This window comes from Hemibagrus wyckioides, linkage group LG03 (genome assembly GCF_019097595.1).
Source record: "Hemibagrus wyckioides isolate EC202008001 linkage group LG03, SWU_Hwy_1.0, whole genome shotgun sequence".
NCBI lineage: Eukaryota > Metazoa > Chordata > Actinopteri > Siluriformes > Bagridae > Hemibagrus > Hemibagrus wyckioides.
This window is the reverse complement of record NC_080712.1, coordinates 13,524,008-13,547,404: the sequence shown is the minus strand read 5'-3', so window position 1 is coordinate 13,547,404 and position 23,397 is coordinate 13,524,008. Positions and strand designations below refer to the sequence as shown.

At 37.2% G+C, this 23,397-nt stretch overlaps 1 protein-coding gene across 2 annotated transcripts in view; it reads left to right on the top strand.

Annotated features, from left to right (window-relative positions):
- LOC131350962 (adhesion G protein-coupled receptor A1) overlaps window positions 1–23,397 on the top strand; it is a 195,148-nt gene that overhangs the window by 24,367 nt on the left and 147,384 nt on the right. For both annotated transcript variants that reach the window (XM_058386008.1, XM_058386007.1), the window contains exon 3: window positions 15,134–15,205. In XM_058386008.1, coding sequence (XP_058241991.1) covers window positions 15,134–15,205 — 72 coding nt within the window. The remainder of the gene's footprint in view (window positions 1–15,133; window positions 15,206–23,397) is intronic.

The window sequence follows — 23,397 nt, the reverse complement described above, 5'->3', positions numbered from 1 at the left end:
ACAGTTTATAGTCAAGTGGAATTGTGCAACCAAGAGCTCCTGGGGAATTAATAGGTCAGATCCCTAAATTGTTTATATACAGAAGTATATAGAATAATTTATCTATGTACTACCTTCTGTTCCTCCAGTATGCATGCATTAGTCACATTAATTAAGCTAATGATGTGGTAAATTTTTCCCACTGTGTAGCCCAACAGCACCTCTGTACATTCTCTGCATTTTCTCATTATGCAAAAAAAGCTTTCTTGCTTAAGCAAGTTATTTAGTCGCTTCCAACATAGTGTTTTTAAGTTGAGTCATGTAACACCTGTATGCCTGCTCATTTAGATTCACATTTTATTCGTCACATACACAATCACACACAGTATGACATGCACCGAAATGCTTCTTCATTTAAAAAAAAATGTTATAAAAAATGTTCTGATGTATTAGATATAATGTTTTATATCTTTAGTAAAGGCACAGCCTGCTGCTGACTTTGATTGCTTGTGAAGGAAACAGTTGCATGTAAGGACAAATGGGTTGCTGCTTTGAGCAATCGCAGCTTGGCCTGTGACCGAGAGAAAGCTGAGTGTCTACCGGGATTTGGCTCTGAGTCTGATAAAGGGGTTGTTTACCAAGCACACATCTAGAGACATGAACATGGAACGCTACCAGATTAGAGGTCAAAGGCAGACCTGTGATTGTGACACTAGTGTCTGAATATTCAATGTGCTCTGCTAAGCTGAGTTTCCAAATAACACTAATGTACACTGGCCATTTTTGGGTAAGTCTGAATGCTGAAATCTCTGTGATTATGTTCCCAACCACAGTAACGGTATTTTAAGTCAGCTGCATCATAACATAATTATTATTATTATCCATCCATTTTCTTTACCGCATATCCTATTTAGGGTTGCATTGAACCTGGAGCCTATCCCAGGGGACTCGGGGCACAAGGCAAAGGACACCCTGGAGGTGGTGCCAACCCATTGCAGGGCTCAATCGTGCACACATTCACACACTACAGACAATTTAGAGATCAGTATACAATGTCTTTGGACTGGGGGATGAAGTACTGGAGTACCCACAGGAAACCCTTGAAGCATGAGAAGAATATGCAAACCCCCATCACCAAAGCTGTGAGGGAAACCATTAAGCTAAGCCCTAACCACAAGGATTGTGCTAATTATTATTATTATTATTATTATTATTATTATTATTATTATTATTATTATTATTATTATTGTTTGGCACTCAGTGTTCATAGTGCTCAGTTCAGTGTTCATACGTTTATAATCATGCTATAGAATCTGACCTCTACAAGGAAATATACAAGATATGTATGCTCCCATCCATGTTGTTTATAATTATTTATATTTACGTCTGTTTTGAATTGAAAACCTGTTTTTACAATTGATATAAAATATTTAGAATAACAGACGAATATCATCCCAAAATGTCCAGCTTTCAGCATCTTTCTTCCTGTTTATCATTGTCTTTTCTCCACTCCTACAAGAAAACCGTCTGCTCCTTCAGAATGTAAACATAACATTTCATCATTCATCCAGTGGAACTCTGTTGTATTTTGACCATTCAGGTCCTTGAATGTAAATTCCCCCACTCAAGATAAGTGAAGTGCCATCCTGACTGAGTGGGCATCGCTCTGGGACCGTATCAGGATTCTTTGTTTCGCATCAGCCATTCTTCTCCGTCTTTGGGAGTCAGTCAATGAGACTTCCTCCTGAAGAGTTCCCTTGTTGTTTTGGCTGGAGCGGTGTCATTTATCTCTCCCACTTATGGACTCGGTCTCCTTGAAAAGCAATTGATGAATAGTTTGGCGAATTGTCTGGAGAGATTTCAGTGCTCTTTATGTGGGTGACAAAAATACACATGAAAAATGGGTTGTCTGGAAATTCTGGGTCTATCTGATGTATGACTGAAATATTACTATCTACTATTTAGGAGTCTATGCCACCTAAAATACCACTTAACCTGTTTTGTTATATGCTAATTGATATGACCAAAATTGGAAAAATTTATTTGAAAAATGTATGGCGCTAAGACAGCAGCACTCACCTGGCTTGTACAGAAATGGTCATAGTTTACTTGTAGTTTCATCCTTTGATGTAACATGGGACAAATGATAAATCCATTACATTTACATTTATGGCATTTGGCAGACCTCCTTATCCAGAGGCACGTACAGAAGTACTTTGAAGTCTGTACTCTGTTGGGACAGCATACAGACTACTACAAAAAAGACAAGAAAAAACAAGTGCTATTTTAAATATTTCAGGAAAGTAGGTAGGTCTTCACCCATCGTTTGAACACAGCCAGTGACTCAGCTGTTCTGACATCGATGGGAAGTTCATCCCATCAGGTAGGTGCCAGAACAAAGAAGAGTCTTGAATCATACCCTGAGAGAAAGTGGGACCAGTTGAGCAGTGCTAGAGGATCTGAGGTGCAATGTAGGCATTGATAAGAGTTTAGTGCCTAGAAAAAAGTTTTAAAAGTTTTAACCTGCTTTAGTAACATACGGTGAGCTAGTTAGCTGATATATATAGCCAAAAATATGTGAACATCAGACCATCACATCCATATGTGGTTGTTTCCTAAACTGTTGCCACAAAGTTGGAAGCACACAATTGTATATGATATCTTTGTATGCTGTAGCATTATACTTTCCCTTCACTGGAACTAAGAGGCCCAAACCTGTTCTACCATGACAATGTCACTGTGCACCAAATGATATCCTAGAAGTTAGAGTGAAAGAACTTGAGTGTCCGGCACACAATCCTGACCTCAACGCCACTGACCATCTTTGGGATGAACTGGAACACTGACTGCACCCCAGGCCTCTTCACCCAACATCAGGGCCTGACCTCACCTCAGTGATACTCTTGTGCCTGAATGAGCACAAATCCCCACCGCAGCACTGCAAAATCGGATGGAGTGGAAATTATTATGAAGGCAAATGGTGGAGTGATGGTCTGTTCAAAAAGCAGATAGAGGTACAAAGGTACAAACCTTGGCTATATAGTGTAATTGAGTGCATTAAGTGAGAATAAGTATTTGGGTTATCAGGGTGGGACTAACTGTTTAGCCAGAGTCTTTACCATAGCCCATTTGTTTATGGCATCAACAGAATGTCAACGAATAGTTTACTGTTGTATTAAGAAATAAACTGCCTAACTAACTAACTAACTAATCAACCAACCAACTAAACAAACAAACAAACAGTTGCTGTTATTTCCTAATTGGAAAAAGTAAAATACGGTATTTGCGTTAAACTTTATTTTGCCTGGTTTCATCAGTATTTTCAATTACCAGCATGTTCATGATTCCAAAAGAATCATCTCCCATTTGTATATGGTAATTAATCCTTCTAATAAAAAATTGTTTTAGTGTCAGCTTGGCCAGTGTGTGTAGTGGTGCAGACATGATCTATAGATACCATTGCTCAAGGTAAAGTGCATTCGGTAAATATAACTGAGAACCTTTGTTATGCAAACATCAGTATGAAGCTGTTTTTTTTCCAGCCTAATGTTTAGCTTATTGTTCTAATAAATAGATATAAGATTGCTTTTTCTTAGGAGTGTGTCCACTAAGGTTAAAAAAGGATAGGGACAATTTCCCATGGAATCATCAGGGTCTTGTTTTATTGACATGGCAAAGTTAAGGATGTGATTTTTTAGGATGGTGTATGACTGGAAAAAGTAAGGAGTGGCCTTCCCTGTTTCTCACACTGCAGCTCTGTGCACAAGTCTCTCAGGACTAATTCATCTCGCCTCTCCTCCTCCAACCAAGAAAAAGAGAAAGGAAAAAATAGAAACTAGCCTATCCCTTCACTTTCAAATCTTAAATTGTGGCATTTATATTTGTTTACCCTTATGGCCTGCATGACCTCATCCTTTTAAAATGCTTTTGTGCAGATTCCCAATCATTTTAACTGTATGCAGACAAAAGGATTCCAGCTTTATTATAAAAAAGCACTAAACAGTAAATCAGCCAGTTTTAAATGGATTCCTACAGTAAAAAAGAGTAAAAAAAAAAATGATATAGACATAGATGTTGTTCAAAGTTATTTTAACTGGGATGTGAATGTGGTATATAGAGTCCACAAATTCTGCTTAATTATATGTGAAATAATATTACACCCACTGGCCACTCTGATAAGAACAGTTATAAAATCAATCACTTATATGGCCGCAGTGAAATACATAAGATCATTCAGATCCAGAAAGCTGCAGTTAATCAAATTTACAGAGAAAATTAAAAATATGCCTGGCCTTTTTCCAGACTTTACTTTAAGTTGTCCAGTTAGGACAGTGTAGACTCAGATTTATGTTCTTGGCTGAGAAAAGTGAAACCTGATGTGGTCTGGTGTATCCTCTCTGCCTCAAAATTCAATATGCTGTGCTTTCTGAGATGCTGTTCTGCTTTCTGCGGTTGTATTTGAGTTACTGTTGCCCTCCTGTCAGCTCAGTGGCAACCGGGTGGCCATTTTCCTCTGACGTCTCTCATAAACAAGGTGTTTGCATTTGCAGAACTGCTGCAATGCTTTTTGGGGTTTTTTTTTGAACCAGCTCTAGAGACTGAAATTTGTGAAAATCCAAGATAATCAGCATTTTCTGAAATACTCAAACCAGCCTATCTGGAACCAACAGCCATGCCACAGACACTGAAATCACATTTTCACCATTTAATTGGTTTCTTCTGAACATTGTCCTAAGCTCTTGAACTGCATCTGCATGATTTGTATGCATTGAACTGCTGCCACATGATTGACTGATTGGATATTTTCATGAATAAGCAGGAGTACAGGTGTTTTCTGTGTCCAAAATATGTGGAGAGCCACTGTAATAGGAAAATTACCTTTTTACTATAAAATGATGTATCGGGTGATATTTCGAGCAGAAGATGAATCGGGAGGTAGGAATACATAATGCAAGGATTGCGAATCATAAGATCAGTAACCTGCAAGAGTGTATGCTATGTGTATGTTGACAAAAATGTAAAAAAATTCTAAGCAGACACATAAATGGACCCCAGTGCTAATAGCAAAACTCCTATTTTACTATACCAGTAAGGTTATGATGTCATAATGCACTGTATATAAAGTAAATAGATTTGTTTTCTTATCTGTTTACAGGATTCAATAAATAAAAGCCCACAAATAAGCACTTGTCCCTTGTCACTATTGGAGCTAGGCTAGCTAGTCATTGAGTTCAAAACATAATGCTTGTTTTTGTTTAACAGCACATCAGCAAATCTGAAACAGTGCATGAGTCCCTGGCAGCCGAGGCGGAGGTCGCATTCCCAGTATAGGGCTGTTTACACAATTAATTAATTAGCAGAAGGTACGGAGAAAATGTGAATGTTCAATACCGACTGCAGCATTGTCATCCTTGATTAAAGTGATGAAAACTAGATACTCACCATTTGATTCAGAGATAATAACAACTGATTTAATTGATTCTGCATAATTATTGTTTGAAGCTCAGAGCACACATTACAACATCACTGCCTATAATTATTTTGGATTAAGTTGCAAATTTTGCTTATCTAAACATGCAATTATTTAATCAAAATATTTCCATGCTAAAGGAAATGGAAAAGAAGCTCAGCACCACCTCTAAGCAGATGGACCAATCTCAATACATGATAGTGACGTTGGTTTATTCATTTCAGATGCAGCCGTGTGGCTGGAATTTTAAAAAGCCTTAATGTTAAGAAACCAAAAAATATCCATCCAGTGCTGTGGTCATAAACTGACACTGACTGATGGCTAGAGGATGATTAACTCTTTTTCCACCAGAGACCAAAAAATGGATTTTCCACCTGTTTTGTGGGGCCCATGTTCAGCATTGAATTTCTTTGTCATGTCAGTCTACAGCAGTGGTTAATAGCTCAAAAGAAACTAGTGTTGACACTCAGGGCTTTAAGAACTTGTAGTCGTTCATGAGTATTTCTGTTTTCACCTCGCCTACTAGGGGCAATATATTCATAGAAAGAAAAAAGGTTTCACAAATGTTTATATTTTCAAAGTAAATGGTACATGTGATATTAAACCCATTTCTGCTGTCTTAGATGCTTCTTTTTGTAAGCATCTAAAATTTAAAATCGTTAACTTTAACCACAAAAAGTTTGTGTAAGGTTTTCAAAAGAGAGGTAAAAATGTCTCACACTAAAAGCCAACATTGTCCTGACCACTTTTATATCAGATAAAAAAGGGTTAACACAAATTGTGTTTGGAACGCATTGAGAGATACACTGTTAGAATTAAGATGTTTCAAACTAACCAAGCCATTAACACAGCATTAACTAAGCCATTTAACAAAGGATGCACAAATACATTTTTGCCTCCGATTTTTTGTTTACTTTATTCATGGCCAAATCACATAATACTGTAGCTAAAAAAAAAGGATAAAGGTTATCACTTTCTCTGCAATGCATGAAGTCAGAAGTAATATGCCCAATTTCGAATAAATGAGCTCATTCACACTTATGGTTTGCATTGTTTTTTTGTTTTTTTCCCCACCTGATCAGTCCATTAATCAGACTAGAGAGGAATAAATGAAAAATCCATGTAAGTCTATGAAAACTGTCCTCTTTTTAAGCTAATGTCTTTACCTCTCTAGGTGTCTTTACCTCTCTACAAGTCCAGTGAGCTGTCTTCAGCTAAATATTTTTTTTTTAAATGTATGCTTCAATAAGCCATAACAGAGGAGCTGCTACAGAGGTCATGCTGGTTTATGTTTAGAAAAGTAAACTTGCTGAAATACTTGCCAGGTTACATATGCATTTATCTGAGTGGCTACAGTTTTTTTTCTTCCAAGTACTGATTCCACTGAAATACTTTGCTGGGTGTGTATTCGGGCCTCCATCAGTTGATGACCCCTGACTTAAAGGTTGTATGTACAACAAATTTTTTTTCTTTGATAAAAAGGTTCAGGAATCCTTTTTGGATACTAAGAACCTTTCACTGAGTGTAACCCTTCACTGTACACATACATAATGGTGGCTAGAAGGATTACACAAGCTCTAACAGCCCTAACATTACTGATCTACTTCTCTGGACATATTTAACACTTGAATATGAATGTGCGGTATGACGTTGAACAGATTTTCTCATTTAACCACTTCAGTGTTCGATTTCTTGTCTTCACCCCAAACCTCACAGATGTGGTCTTTCATCAGAATCAGATCTTTTTAAAATAAAGGCTGCAGTGAGATTTTGCAATCTTGGCATTGCTTCTGCTTGTGGTTTCAGCTGGCTGATTTTCTATATTTGTGCCTGCCTGTCTGCATTAATTCTCAAAAAGCATACATGACATGTCTTGGGTATTTTCATGTCTTATGCTTTTTGTAGGGGGGAAAAAATCCTTCTTGCAGATCAGAGTTGTGCTCTGAATTGCAATTGTCAGAAAATGATTATGCGCCAACTGTGTTTGGGATGAAGTGTGACGAATGGAGCGTTCTACCTGTCACTGACGTTGCTCTTAGCTCTGAATTAGAGCATTTTGGCATGTTGAATGGCGCTTTTATGGGTCAGTGGCTGTTGCTTGTGATCATAAATCGAAGTGCGTTTGGAGTGAGGTCCTACCAGTAGTTTTAGTATGTTCAACTAAAAGCTCTTTGTAATGTCTGGCTCATGTCTAGGAAGGAAACAGGAAGGGGAAGCAGTATTTCAGACAGTGATGTCATCACAGACACCTAAGTGACATTGTTACACAGGCGGGTTTCCTCTGAGCTCAGAGTGATGGCTGAAGTGAGTGCATGTGGATGACTCTGTGTGTGAATGAACACACACACACATTCTCAACTCTACAAATTGTTCTGTATAGCAGATTATTTCTCTGTTTGTCTCATTAGTGCTAGGAAAAGTCTTCCAGTGTGTTTGTGTGTGTGCAGGAATCTGAACTTATTTGACTGTTATCGCAGATAACTGAGTTAAGCATCATTACCAGTATACCAGCAGCACTACACAATAAAAGCTCTGTTTGTTTCACACCTGAATTGAGCTGAATTTGTTCAGAGACAAAACAACAATTATATTATATTTCTTCCGATGGTCTCCAAGAGTCACTTTTAATGTATTTTTTTGCCCAGTCGTCAGAGCCATTGTATCTAACTGTTAATTAAGCCACCAGTCTGAAGATACTTTGTTCTTGGATTCATGACGCTTTGACAGTTTTTAGACAGCAATCAGATTAATCCACCAAAAACTCCCTAATAGACAATTTGGTTCTATGTCCATCTGTGGAATCTGTCCTGCATGACTTGCTGTTGACGCATAGCTATGCTGAGTTTAGTGGAAACAGTATTAGTTAGCTGCTAATTAGAGAAGTCCTCTCCTGCCTTCCTATATCCTCCCTAAGACCTTCAGCCTCCTACGGTGGAGACGTCTTCCTAGTGACCTCCTCTGGCGGGGTCTTCCAATAACTTTTCGCATCACACACACACACACAATGTCTTTTACTTTCTCCACCTACACACATACTTTGTCATTCTAGCATTTTTCACCAAGGCCTCTCTGTGTGCGAGTGTGACCATTAGGCCATAAATCTCCACATTAATGTCACAGTGGGAGCGGGTGGTGTAGCAGCTTGCCTGAATGAGCAGGCATGGACACACACACACACACACACACACACACATACACAGACACTGTGAGGGCGGAAGCTAATTGGGTGCAACTGCTGGTGAAATATTAACTGCAACTGTTAATGTTTGTCAGGAGTTTAGCACAGACATAGATACTGTATAGACTGCTGTGCAGAAAGTATAAATGTCAAACAGAGTTTAAGGGAAGAAGCATTGTTCCTGTTTTAAATCTCATTTTGACTTTCACCAGCTGGAGAGCTTGAGCTTCCAATGCCTTGGATATTTCAGTGTTTAAAGCTGGCTTTCTGTTTTCTCAATATGGAAAATTCAAAATTGTTCTTTAGTAAAGAATACACATTAGCCTTACTGCTTATTTTCCTCTAAGATTAAAACTAAAATAATCTTTTACTATTTTCATACTTTTTCACTTTGGAGTTTTAGGAATAGGGATACTATTTTATTACATTACAGATTACAACCCAAACTTGTTTCAGTTTGCAAACCCGAGTTAAAGACTTGAAAACTTCTTATACTTGAACTTGACAAACTGGCAACTTGACTAGGATTTTAAATGTTCTGACTCACGGATTCTGCAATATTGTGAAACTCCAGCTGAGATAAAAAATGAACTAATGAATTAAGACATTTTTCATCTACTAGCACTTACCAGCTTGGCTTACATGTTTATTAGGAATACAACGAGCCATGGTACAAAATAAGATGAAAAAAAATCTGTTGTCTTGAGAGAATCTCTCAATAACCTAAAAAATGCACCCATGACAACCGTTTCTTTTCTTTATTGTCTGGAGAGCTTCTTGATATTTGCTTGATGTTGTATTTAAATGTGAGGAGATAAAGCCTTTACCATTGGCATTAATTCAATTCAATTCAATTCAATTTTATTTGTATAGTGCTTTAAACAGTGGAAATTGTCTCAAAGTAGCTTTATAGAACATAAGAAATATCGTACACATTAGTAGAGTAAATTAAATTGTACCATCACTTGTTGCAGTATGCTATCGTGCATATCTACTGTTTTTCAGTCAGCAAGTGCAGAGAAACAACAATCACAAAGAATTTTATAGTGGATGTGATATGATGTATACTCTTTTACAGCTAAGATTAAGAATTCACATTAACTGGCATTAATGTGTTCATTTTTACCTGCTGCATGAACTGCTGTGCAGAGCTGGAATATTCTGACCTTTTATCTGTGAAGTAGAGAGAGAGAGAGAGAGAGAGAGAGAGAGGGAGAGAGGTGAAGCAGAGAACAGCCTGCTGCTGTGTAAAAAGCTTTGTAATAAATATAGACTTTTTTATTATCAAAAAGAATAACAAGAAATCGCAGTGGATTGCTACACAGGGCAAAATCTGGTCTTGTATGTGTGCCCATACACCTATTCTACTTCACTTTTTTAAAAGTGGCAAATAAGAGAAAAACAGTTTCCGTCTAAAATCATACAGTCGACATACAGCCTCATATCACTGACAAACAACAGACTAGCCAGCTGGCTGAGGTCAGCTTTTCACTGTTGCACTACTTTCTCTAGCAAAACTGAAGCAAGAACTGTAATATCTCCACCCCAACAAAGCAAGGCAAAAATCTTTAGGAGGCCAATATTAATACTGTGTTGTTTATTATGAATCATTCGTTTTCTGAGAAAGACAGATCATTCTCAATCTCTTTACACCATTATTAAATCTTCATTTATTAAATAAGCAAATATTGTTAACTCTATCGGCAAGTTGATATGAAATAGGATAAGATTATAAATGTTTGAGGCAATTTTGAGTTTGAGAAATGTTTCAGATTATATTCTGGGCTGTTTCTGTCTGGTTCTGTTTGCAATAAGACTTACGATTACTGATTATCACTAATAGACTCTGTTCATGTTAAACAGTAGAAAATAACTGATATGTTTGATGAAATCATTACTAGGGAGCACAATGGCTTATTGGATTGCACGTTTGCCTCGCACCTTGGGGTTGGGGGTTTGATTTCAGGCCTCTGTCCTGTGTCCACAGAGTTTGTGTGTTCTCCTTGTGCTTTAGGGGTTTCCTCTGGGTACTCCAGTTTCCTCCCCTGGTCCAAATATGTGTTATAGGATGATGGGCATCTTGAAATTGTTGGCATTGTGTGTGATTGTGCTGTGTGATAGGGTGTCCCCTGCTTTGTGTTCTAAGTTCACTGGGATAGGCTCTAGGTTTCATGCAACCCTGTGTAGGATATGCGATACAAAAAATGGTTGAATGGATGGAAATCATTACATTTAATTTGAGTCAGCATCCACAATCTGTATTTTTATTATGTGAGGTTTATTGTAATAAAGGTTCTTGTTAAAACTACCTTGTTGAACATGAAATCTTGCATTTGTCCCCCCAAAAATGATTACATTCAAATTTTATTGGTCACATAGACAACCATACACAATACAACTTGCAGTGAAACTTTTACTTTATTTATTTATTTATTTATTTATTTATTTATTTATTTATTTATTTATTTATTTATTTCTTTCTTTCACTGTTTGTCACATAAAAATGGAATTAGAATTTACTATGAAGGTTAATGAAGACCTGGGTTTATCCAGGTTTTGTATGTCTAACAAAGACCCCTTTTCAATCCCTGGACCATTTAATCCTATAAATGCCAACACTTCTTATATAACCTTAATATAAAGCTCATCTGAAAGAAAACTTTCATTGTTAGGACTGAAGCGCTACAGTTTGTGTACTAAATGAAGCATGAGAATAGAAAACAAAGAAATATTGATTCATTTGGATAACATGGGTGTTATCTTTCTATAGCAAATGAAATTATGGTACAAAATTTTTTAAATGATTCATTTCAATATCAAGTAATGTGGACAAGTAAGTTTTCTACTGGTAGTTTATAGTTTCATATATTTAATAGGGATATGCCAGTGTACCCTGTACAATGCACACCAGTGCCTTAATTATAAATATGATTACAGTGCTTTTAATTATGTTTCATAAAATGCCTACAGTTATAGCTAAAGGTCTATGACTTGAATCTGTGGTTTACAACTTCTTTTTTTCTCTCTTAATATACTCTATTTTCATTTTAGTTAATACTTAAATACATGTTCTGTAAAGATCAAAATGAAGTATTAGATTTCCTTTTTTTATTTTTATTTTTTTTTAACTAAAATTAGATCATTACTGCAACTTATGTGCTTAAATTTCTTTAGGGAATAAAAGAAAGGTTATAGGTATATAACTTATAAGACAAGTAATCTTGATCACATTCCCACAAGTTTGCACACCATTTGTAGGATCAGCATGCATGTGATCATGTCTGTTTCTATAATGTTAATAAATGAGATGATTTTGAAATATGTTAAAATAAATGGTACACTGTGGTGCAGTGGATTGTTCTGCCACCTTAGAGCTCCAGGATTCCTCTTTTGAGCCTGAGCTTGGATTATTGTCTATGTGGAATTTCATGTTTTTATTTATTGAATTTTTTTTCCTCCAGGTTTGCATGCTGATAGGTGGACTGATGAATGTGACTTGCCCTAGGTATGAATGTGTGTGTGCATGGTGCTGTGTGATGGACTGTTATCTCATCCAAGGTATTCCTGCCTCATACCCAGGGCTCCTGCAATAGGATTCTGGATCCAGCAGAAGGATAAATTAGTGAATTAATAAAGATGAATTAATAGATTTTAGTGTTAAATTAATCCATCTTGGATTTCATGATTTTACAATCACATACATTAACACAAAATGAACGTAAATTTTGACGTGACATTATCACATCACAAGTTCAGCCAAAGATCTCTTTGATTCATGTGTGCGGTACATGAGTACAACATAGAACGTAAATACATATGCGTCTTCACTGGTAAGAGTTTAACAGAAGCATCCTGTGCTTGCATTTTCACCAATTCAAGTAAAAAAAAGCATAAAAACTCCATAATTGCAAATTTTGGAAAAAGGCCACAGGAAAATCACTTTCGGCAGCAACACTCACAAAAGAAAAATGAAATCCCTGAGCGACTGAATACATTAAAAATTCATTGTTAAGCAGTGATCTGACCAATGATGTTTAACCATCAATTTCCTAGTTGACATATCATGACCTTGGTATTTAAATGTTTTGTCTGGATTAAAAAAAAGAATAGTAGGCAGAACAATATATAATGTTATTAATATAATTATTAGTGTATTATTATAATTACATATAGACAGGTTAGGTATTAACAGCTGAACATATGCCATACAAAAGATAAGCAGTGAAAGAGCTTGAGGGATGGAGGGATGAAATGGTGCTGAATGGGTATGTTTCTTAATTGCAGACACGTCCCATTAAAATCAGACTGCAGCCATCTTTCATCATTTAATGACCCTCTTTCTCAGGTGATAAATGCTGAATTAAATAAAAACCTGCTGTGGATTTGCAATCAGAGTGATCTTTGTCCTGAAAAAAAAAAAAGGTTTGACCTGAATAGCTTGAGAGACTCAGATCATATCAAAATTAGTTGAATTAGAAATTTTAGGGAAGGAAAATGGTTAAAAACCATGGGGAAGTAGAGAAAAATGTGAATAAAATTGTGCAAATTAAACAAACATAAAAATGTATGAACAAAGGTTATTCCAGTGATTTAATAGAAAAAGCTACATGAAAAAGTAAACTGATTTTCTGACTCTTCTGTCTGATAGATCAGAAAAAAATTGTTTGCTGATTTATTTGAGAAATCGCCAAATGAATTTTCCACTGAAGGTTCTGTGCATGTTTGCACTTTAGCTTTTATGGCCCTGTTTGAGCCAATGCTCTAATCAGCAGACATCAGTACAGAATGATTGAGCACATGTGTGTCAGTTATGTCTCCCTCTACACACCGCTGCTGCTGCCGGAGCTCCTTCAGAATCCTGTCACTCCCCTCAGACAGACGCAGGAAATATGAGGACACAATTTTAGGAAGTTTGCTTTGGCCCCGGAGGAACACACTGAGCTCTGAAATCATTGAATGTATTTTTAGCGCACTGGGTGTGCGGAGGCCGAGAGGGCGGACCAAAGGGAGGGGCTGATTGCTAACGTTCTAAGATGGTGAGACTGATCTGATCACTGGGTAGCGTTCTACTTCTTTAACCCAGCGCTTTAGCTGAATGTGAAGGCCCTATTTTTGGAATGTGGGCATTGAGATGACATGCAGAAAGCCCAGTGGAGGCTGATTTCTTTAGATTTGACTGCGCTTCTAAACACACAGTGTGCATAAAGAGAATGTGAGTGTAATGAGGATGGGAAGGTCCTCTGTGGCTTGTATTAGTTTAACGATCGTGTGTGTGTGTGTGTGTGTGTGTGTGTGTGTGGGATTACTGACCATCTGCTTTGAAGGGCAAACCATTATGTGGAGAAGTAATTGGTCCCCTCGTGCAGCTCTAAAACTCACAGTGATGTGAGGATTAAAGTCCACACAGACATTAAAGAGTGAATGTGGGTTTGTGTCTGAAAAAAGCTTCAACATACAATGACGTGCACAAGTATTTGCTCTCCTTCAACATGGTTGCTTCTCTTGCTAATCCCCTCCTTACCCAGTCACAGACGTTTGGTTTAAGGCTTCCTCTAGACAGACATGCTTGGGCTGTATGCTTTACACTGTTAATAATGAGTTTATAGTTTGGGCGGCGTAGTGGTGCAGTTGGTAACAATGCCTCATCATAGCTCAGAGGTCCTGAACTTTTGCTGTCTATGTGGAGTTTTAAAAGTTCTTCCCTTGTTCACACTGATTTCCTCCCACAGACGTAGGTGGATTAGCTATGTTAAATTTTGTCTGCATGTGAGTGAATGTGTGCCTGGTGCAGTGATGAGCTGTTATTCATGATGAATGTTTTAATGATGCGCCATGGACTGCTCAAAGTTTAAGACTTTTTTTATAAACAGCCCTTGAATGATACTTTTCCAGAACTTTGAACATTACATGGTAGATATTTCTAAAAGATCAAGAGTTTGTTAGAGAGCGTGTTGTTAGAAACAGCATAACAAGTCTGGAACATTGCAGAAACATGTGCATTTACAATATACAGTATAAAACATAACATTAGTTGGTGGATTTATCGAACCAGTATTAGTTATATGACGACTGAGCCAAACTCTTTGCACTGAAGTTAATGTAGGGTTTAAGTTAAGTATATATACACAATACAGCACAGTGAAATAATTTATTCACGTATCCCTGGAGTAGGGGGGTTAAGGACCTTGCTCAAGGGCCCAATAGTGGCAGCTTAACAGTGCTGGGGCTTGAACTCCGATCTTCGGATCAGCAACGCAGAGCCTTAACCACTTGAGCCACCACATCCCTTTAGGGCTTTGTAGCAACTATATTGATCATATCAAATCCAAATCACCCCCATTTTAATATTATGGGTCATTTTGTGTACATTTCTGATATACAAACCTAATTATGTCCACTACATTTCCAGGTTGTAAAACTACAAAATATGGAAATGATCCTGGAGTCCACAGTAGTTTGTTTAATAATGTCAAATAATTTGTGTCTCTGTCTCTTTCTCTCTGTAGAGACCTGAGGAGTAATTTGATCAGCACAGTGGAGCCTGGAGCATTTCGTGGACTGGCTATGCTGAAGAGGCTGTGAGTATAATAATGTATGATAATGTGTGATCTTTGATCTGTACAACTTGGTTAGAAAACAGGCTCCATTTTTCACGGACATGTGTATTTATACTTGTATTTCTACATTTAAATCTAAAATAATAGTTTACATGGCACCTAGTGTACATCTTTTCAAGTAGAATGAATGTGGACAGGATGCTTTGTCACAGTGTCCGATAGAGTAGTGATACAACTTTGTTTTCTGTCCTGCTAGTTCTAGCTAGCATCTGGTTGTGTTCTAGTTAGCTAACATGTTGGATCTATCTGTGTGTCAGTCATTACTGACACAAAGTGAAAGGTGTTGTTACAAATGGAAATGTAATGCACTATTTATTCTTTTGTTTGATAATGATAGATGAGATGTCCAAGGAGTTAAAATAAAACACATGCTAAATAATTCAAAGTTTGGCAAAGATTTTGCTAGTTGGCAGCCAGCTAATGTTATTTAGCAAGCTTGTATATACAAGTCATGGAAAAACATATGGGGGGAATTGATTTTCTAAGAAGAAAGGGAAACAAGTAGGTGTAGCAGTCATGGAGTTCTGTTGTATAGTGGAACTCTTGTGCCTAGGGAATCATGACACGTCAAATATATATCAGTTATTGAACAGAAGTGTGGGAAGAGAAAAAGCAAGAGTGGAGGTGAAAGTGTGTGCTAAATGGAAAAGGGAAGTAATGCATTGTGGTGTCAGTTTGGAATCAAATCGCTTCGTTTTTCTCTCTCTAAAAACCCACTGATTATTGCTATAGATGACGGGCACAAGCCTACGGTTTGGTGGATGCAGTGCATGAAGAAATCTGAAACACCTCACTGTCTTATTTGTCTGTGATGCCAAACCAGTGCCTATAATCAGACGAGAGATGCCTTTTGAGGCTATCACTACTGCTTAAGATCTGTGTGTTCAAAGCACTCTCACATACTGAGTTAGTCTTATTGAAATGTAAAGGGAGAGTGCATGCATGCCACTTGATATTTGGAAAAAAGCTAATTGAGAAGATCCACAGCTCACTGATACATAATTAGATACATGATTACACTCTTTCTCTTTTTCTTAATCATTTATATATATATTTCTATTGCAATGAATTGTATTCACATTGCTGTTTGATAATAATCATATAACATGCTGTTAGAACGAAGCAGCCACTTTAGTCGGAATGCCATATTAATATTGGATAGGTAATATTGGATAAAGGAGCTTTTAAAACAAAACTTCATGGCAAAAAACTGCAAACAGTGTAGGAAACATCCCTTTGATATTCTGATGCACACTGATGTGTAATTGCTGCAAATTTGCATGACCATACCAAATCCTGACCCAGCTGCATATTGCATCAGAAAGTGAGATTAATCAGATCAGGCAGCATTTTTCCAATTCTTTTTGGTGAACTTGTGCCTACTGTAGTCTTAGACTCCTGTTTTTGACTTAGAACCCAGTGTGATCTTCTGCTGTAGAAGCATCTATTCAAGGTCCAATATGCTGTGAGCTCCAAGATGTTTTTGTGCATGGCATGGTTGGAAATAGTGGCTACCATACACTGCATGTAAGCTTGTAGGAGACTGGCAACTCTCCTCTGACTTCTCTGATCAACAGGGCATTTCCAGACTGCCACTTACTGTATGTTTCTTTTTGTGTACTATAGATTATTGTGCATGACAGTTGATCCCAGTTGATCAGCATCTTCTGAAATACTCAAACCAGCCCAACTGACACCAAATGCCATGCCACTGTCATACTTTTCACCAACGTTCTGATTTTTGTTGTTAACATTAATTAAAGCTGTTGGTCTATATCTTTATGCATTGCAGTCTTGCCACATGATTGATTAATTGATTGACTGATTGATTGATTGATTGATTGGATAATTTCAGAACTGGACTACATTATATAGGTTAGCCAAATGACATTAAGTGCATAAATAATAAATAAGATTTTTGTTTATCTTGCATGGATATGGAAAAAGATCTGACCAAATATAAATAAAAGTGACACAAGAACAGGCTGTGGAAAAATTGTGGTATTGCTAATTATGCAGTAACGGTTAAGCTTGTTTTCTTAAAGGCTTTGACTCACATTGATTTCATTATACTTTTTTCTGTGTTGAGAAAACACCAGAAAATCAGCTTAGACAAAACTCATAATGGAAATCTAAGGGTGCTTTCGTGCATATTCATCTGGTTGCAATTCATACGAAACGAATTGAATTTATTCTTTTGGTATGTTCGTGATTTGGTTTGGTTTAGTTTTACACTGCACATAAGTAAACAAATCAAAATGTAATAGAAAAATAGGGGTGTGTGGGCCTGAAACAGTAATGTTTCATTCATTGGTCAGTTAAGGGAAAAGCGAATCAAATCTTTATATATATATGTATATATATATATATATATATATATATATATATATATATATATATATATATATTTATATATATATATAAATTATTTGATCCCCTGCTGATTTTGTACGTTTGCCCACTGACAAAGAAATGATCAGTCTGTAATTTTAATGGTAGGTGTATTTGAACAGTGAGAGGCAGAATAACAACAAAAAAATCCAGAAAAATGCATTTCAGAAAAGTTCTACATTGATTTGCATTTTAATGAGTGAAATAAGTATTTGATCCCCTATCAATCAGAAAGATTTCTGGCTCCCAGGTGTCTTTTATACAGGTAAGGAGCTGAGATTACAGTAGGAGCACTCTCGGGGAGTGCTCTTAATCTCAGCTCATTAACTGTATGAAAGACACCTGTCCACAGAAGGAAGCAATCAATCAGATTCCAAACTCTCCATCATGGCCAAGACCAAAGAGCTGCCCATGGATGTCAGGGACAAGATTGTAGATCTACACAAGGCTGGAATGAGCTACAAGACCATCGCCAAGCAGCTTGGTGAGAAGGTGACAACAGTTGGTGCGATTATTCCCAAATGGAAGAAACACAAAAGGACTGTCAATCTTCCTCAGTCTGGGGCTCCATGCAAGATCTCACCTCATGGAGTTTCAATGATCATGAGAACGGCGAGGAATCAGCCCAGAATTACACTGGAGGATTTTGTCAATGATCTCAAGGCAGCTGGGACCATAGTCACCAAGAAAACAATTGGTAACACACTACACCGTGAAAGACTGAAATCCAGTAGCGCCCGCAAGGTCCTCCTGCTAAAGAAAGCACATGCACAGGCTCATCTGAAGTTTGCCAGTGAACATCTGAGTGATTCAGAGGAGAACTGGGTGAAAGTGTTGTGGTCAAATGAGACCAAAATCCAGCTCTTTGGCATCAACTCAACTCGCCATGTTTGGAGGAGGAGGAATGCTGCCTATGACCCCAAGTACACCATCCCCAGGTGACAGGACAACTGCACCGCATCAAAGGGATGATGGACGGGGCCATGTACCGTTAAATTTTGGATGAGAACCTCCTTCCCTCAGCCAGGGCATTGAAAATGGGTCGTGGATGGATATTCCAGCCTGACAATGACCCAAAACACACGGCCAAGGCAACAAAGGAGTGGTTCAAAAAGAAGCACATTAAGGTCCTGTAGTGGCCTAGCCAGTCTCCAGACCTTAATCCCATAGAAAATCTGTGGAGGGAGCTGAAGGGTCAGCCACAAATCCTTAATGACTTGGAGAGGATCTGCAAAGAGGAGTGGGCCCAAATTCCTTGAGATGTGAGATGTGTGCAAACCTGGTGGTCAACTACAAGAAATGTCTGACGTCTGTGATTGCCAACAAGGGTTTGCCACCAAGTACTAAGTCATGTTTTGCAAAGGGGTCAAATACTTATTTCACTCAATAAAATGCAAATCAATGTAGAACTTTTTTGAAATGTGTTTTTCTGGATTTTTGTTCAGATAAACCTACCATTAAAATTACAGACTGATCATTTCTTTGTCAGTGGGCAAACGTACAAAATCAGCAGGGGATCAAATAATTTTTTCCCTCACTGTATATATATATAGTTTACAACTAGTTTACAATGTTTTGTGTAGCACGTCCAGCATTTATTTTCTCTTTTTGTTGCTGCATGCAAAAGTATACAGTATATTTGGTACACTTCCTTCAGCTGGGTTAATTTAGAGACAAATCACTTTCTCACTGCTGTTAAACTGCTAGAATCTTTTAAAGACCAGCTCATTTAGATGCTCTCAGACACAGCGAGGAGGAAAACACACCAGGATTCGTTTCAAACCGAGTAAATGCTACATGTGTGAATCCATTCTAAGGGTGTTTCACATTTGGCCCAACACTTGAGTTTGCACTTAGGAGCATTTCTGGGAATGTATGTAGGAGGGGCTCATCCGTTCTGTTTTTTAATATTTTCCTGTGATAATAAAACAGTGATGAAAAGTGTTTTTTTTTGGATGCATAGCAGGAATATGCACCAGTAAGGTACATCAGAGGTACATTTTCTCAGATGCTCTTATGCAAGCACTTGCACTAGTAAGGTTTGCTAATTACAGTCCTAAGAAAGTGTGTTTTCATATATTAGTAAGCCATTCAGTCTCCTCCAGTGACTCTGACAAGGGATGTGGTAGCTCAGTGGTTAAGGCATTGGACTACTGATCGGAATGTTGTAAATTTGAAGCTGCCACTACTGGGCCCTTGATCAAAGCCCTTAACCCTAAGGGTGTTTGCCAAATGCTGTGAATGTACTCACCATTTCCTGCCATCACAAAAATTAAAAGAGTAACAAGTTGAACCAGTCATGTTACTCATCATGCATCACCGATAGCTTCCAGTGTGGAATGCACCACAGCTGAAGTGAGCCCCAGACCACCAATTTTAAGATGACCTGAAATTGATTCTCTGGATTGCCTGTAGGTTTTGAAACAGCTTTCAAACTTCACAAAGCACGCCAAACTCTTTGGGAAACATCTAGACAAAAATGCAAGTGTAAAAACAACCTTAATGCCTGAGCAGCTTTTTGTGCTTTTCTCAGTGCAGGAACCCATCCATCTGCTGTACCTACAGTAGAAATTACTGATTAAATTATGGCCTTAATTTTGTTTGTCAAGTGCAAATAGGCATGATGAAAACACGATGACTAACTTAACCAGTTGGACTTTTCTGGATAACACACATTTCCTCTACTGTTCTTTTTGCACACAAAGTTTTATTCATAAATTGTCCTGCTATATTTATATAACCATATTATCCGTCATTGTATTGCATTCATATGCTGTATTATATACACACACACCTTTCCTTTTCCACTTTCTGTTCTGTACAGCTAATTTTATTTTATTGTATTATATTTTATTTTAATTTCATTTAATTTTAGTTTTTTTTATAACCAAGATGCTCGTAAAAAGCATAATAAAATGTATATAAAATGAAATTAAAAATAATAAAATTATGAATAAATTCCATCAATAAAAATCATTTATTATACTTTATAAAATAAGTATACAGACAATGAAAGCCCTTGTTAGTTATTCACTGTCCTTCAGACTGATGTTGTACAAAATAAATAAATAAATAAATCACTGATATGTCTTTGCTCTAATGTAACTGCAGGGAATTTTATTTAGCTTTTATTCTACAACTTTTTAGACAGAATGAAGGAGAGAGTACACCTTTATCACAATGTCCCTGCCTTTTCTAAACACCTACTCTCATTATCTCTCATGCTTTCACTTTCTCACTCCTGCATACACACTAACACCCACAGATGGCAGTGAATAAATAGTAAGTGTGTGTGCTTGTTTTAATGCAGTCGTGATTACTTTTAGGCTGTTAATTGTAGAAGCGCGTGCCAGGTCCTGGCCGCTGTGCTGCGCTAATGTGTGAGCCAGTGTGAGCCGTAATGGTGTGTAGAGCTAATTTAAGAGCTCCCAACTGGTGATTACAGCTGAGGGCTGAGCCACTCCCTCTGCTCAGCTTCTGCACATATCTTTAATTACATACAGCAAAGGCTCAGCACCACAGCCACAGTGCATACACTTAGTCATCAACAAAAAGGTCACTCCTCTTAAGCTCTAAAACAGCTGTCCTTTCCAACACTTAACACACAGTGTAGGCTTTGTCCTGAGAGGTCTGTTTTATCCGAGTTATTTATGCTGGACCCGCATTATAATGTGTAGGTTTATGCCGGTATGGATGTGTATAGATGAGTGGGACGATCTGTCTGTGGTTTGTGCTGTGGTCAGCATCCTTATCGAGCTGGAGATGAGCTGGCTCAAAAGACCAGGGTGTCTAAGTGAAGATATCATATTCTATACTTAGACACTGATAAAATCACAGGACACTCCACTGTGGCAGTTTCACACTTGTCCAGGATTGATTCTTTTTTTGCAAACTGATTCTGGGTTGCGGTGTGTGTATCATTACAGATTTGTTAAAACGACAATGAATTCCTTTTGATCCATAGATAGGATCTATACATCAGTTTTGTTAATGTTAAATTGATCATTTGTGAAACTGCTATTTCTGTACATTTCAGCACATTTTAAAGCTACCCACATACAAATAAAAGGTAACATTTTTCCCTTGCTCAATAAATGTGTGTTGGCCTGGGAATACCCGAAACAATTCTGACATTTTCTACTGTATACATTCAGTCTCCTTCAAAACTATTGGAACAGCAAGGCTAATTAATTTGTTGGTGCTATAGACTGAAGACCTTTGGGTTTTGAGATTAAAAATTAATATGTAAAGAGAGTTTAGAATTCCATCTTTTATTTCTTGATAGTTATATATAAGTTCTTGATATAAAATATAAATACATATATATATATATATATATATATATATATATATATATATATATATATATATATATATATATATATATGTAATATACATAATATATATAATGTTTCTTATGTTTTTTTTTTTCATACAGCTGCATGTATTGGTGAGATGAACAGTTTTGTTTAATTTTTTGTGAACTGCTGACAATATTTCTCCTAAATTCAAAATATAACTATTGTTATTTAGAGTGTATATTTAAAGGAAATGACAACACATCAAAATAACCCAAGATCATGCAGTATTTGCAGAGCTTTAAAAACTCAAATAAAACAAAATGCAAATAATTTGTAAACAAATTGTTTTAATGCTTTGCCTAAATAACATTAAGAAATCAGTATTTGGTGGAATAACCCCGATATGCATGTGTTTTGGCTCCATGCTCTCCACCAGTCTTTCACATTGCTGTTGGGGAACTTTATACCACTCTTTTTGCAAAAAGCAAACAGCTCAGCTTTGCTTGATGGTTTGTGACCATCCATCAGGGTTCAAATCTGGAGATTGGGCAGTGGTCTCTAATTTTTTTCCAGAGCTATATATATATATATATATATATATATATATATATATATATATATATATATATATACACTGTGTGTGTGTGTTAAATGATCTAGCACGTAAAACATAGCAGATTTTGTACCAGACCACCGAATTTCTAGTTGAGGAAAAATCATGGAACATTATTAATGCCTAACATGAGTTTCTCCTTTCCCATATGTGCCTCTTTATTTAAACCTTCATCTGTGAAGACTGCATTTGTTAAAAAGGATAAACCAACATGAACTTCCGAGAGCTTTCCATGGGAGAAAAGCAAGCCATTCTGTAGCTGAGAATAGTGTGAAAATCAATCAGCGGCATTGCCCACACACTGGGTATAGCCAATACAACAATTTGGAATGTCCTGAAAAAGAAAGAAAACAATGGTGTTCTCAGCAACAGACACCGAACAGGTCGGCCAAGGAAAACAGCAGTTGATGACAGAAACATTGTGAGAGCTATGACAAGAAACCCAAAGACAACAGTCAGTGACATCATCAGCCACCTCCACAGGGCAGGGGTGAATCCACTGTTCTAAGAAGACTGTGAGAGCAGAAATACAGAGGCCATACCACAAGATATAACCACTTATCAGCAATAAGAATAAGGCCAGATTGAAATGCACAAAGAAGTACAGAGATGAGCCACAAAAGCACCAAGATTCATCTCTACTAAAGTGATGTAAAGGCCAAAGAGTGAAAAAAGAAAGAGTCTGCTCATGATCCAAATCATGCAAGCTCATCAGTGAACCATGGTTGTGGAAGTGTAATGGACTAGGCTTTCATGACTTCTTCTGGAACAGACTCACTAAACATTACTGATAATGTAACTCGTGATGGTAGCAGCAGAATGAATTCAAAAGTTTACATGAATATTTT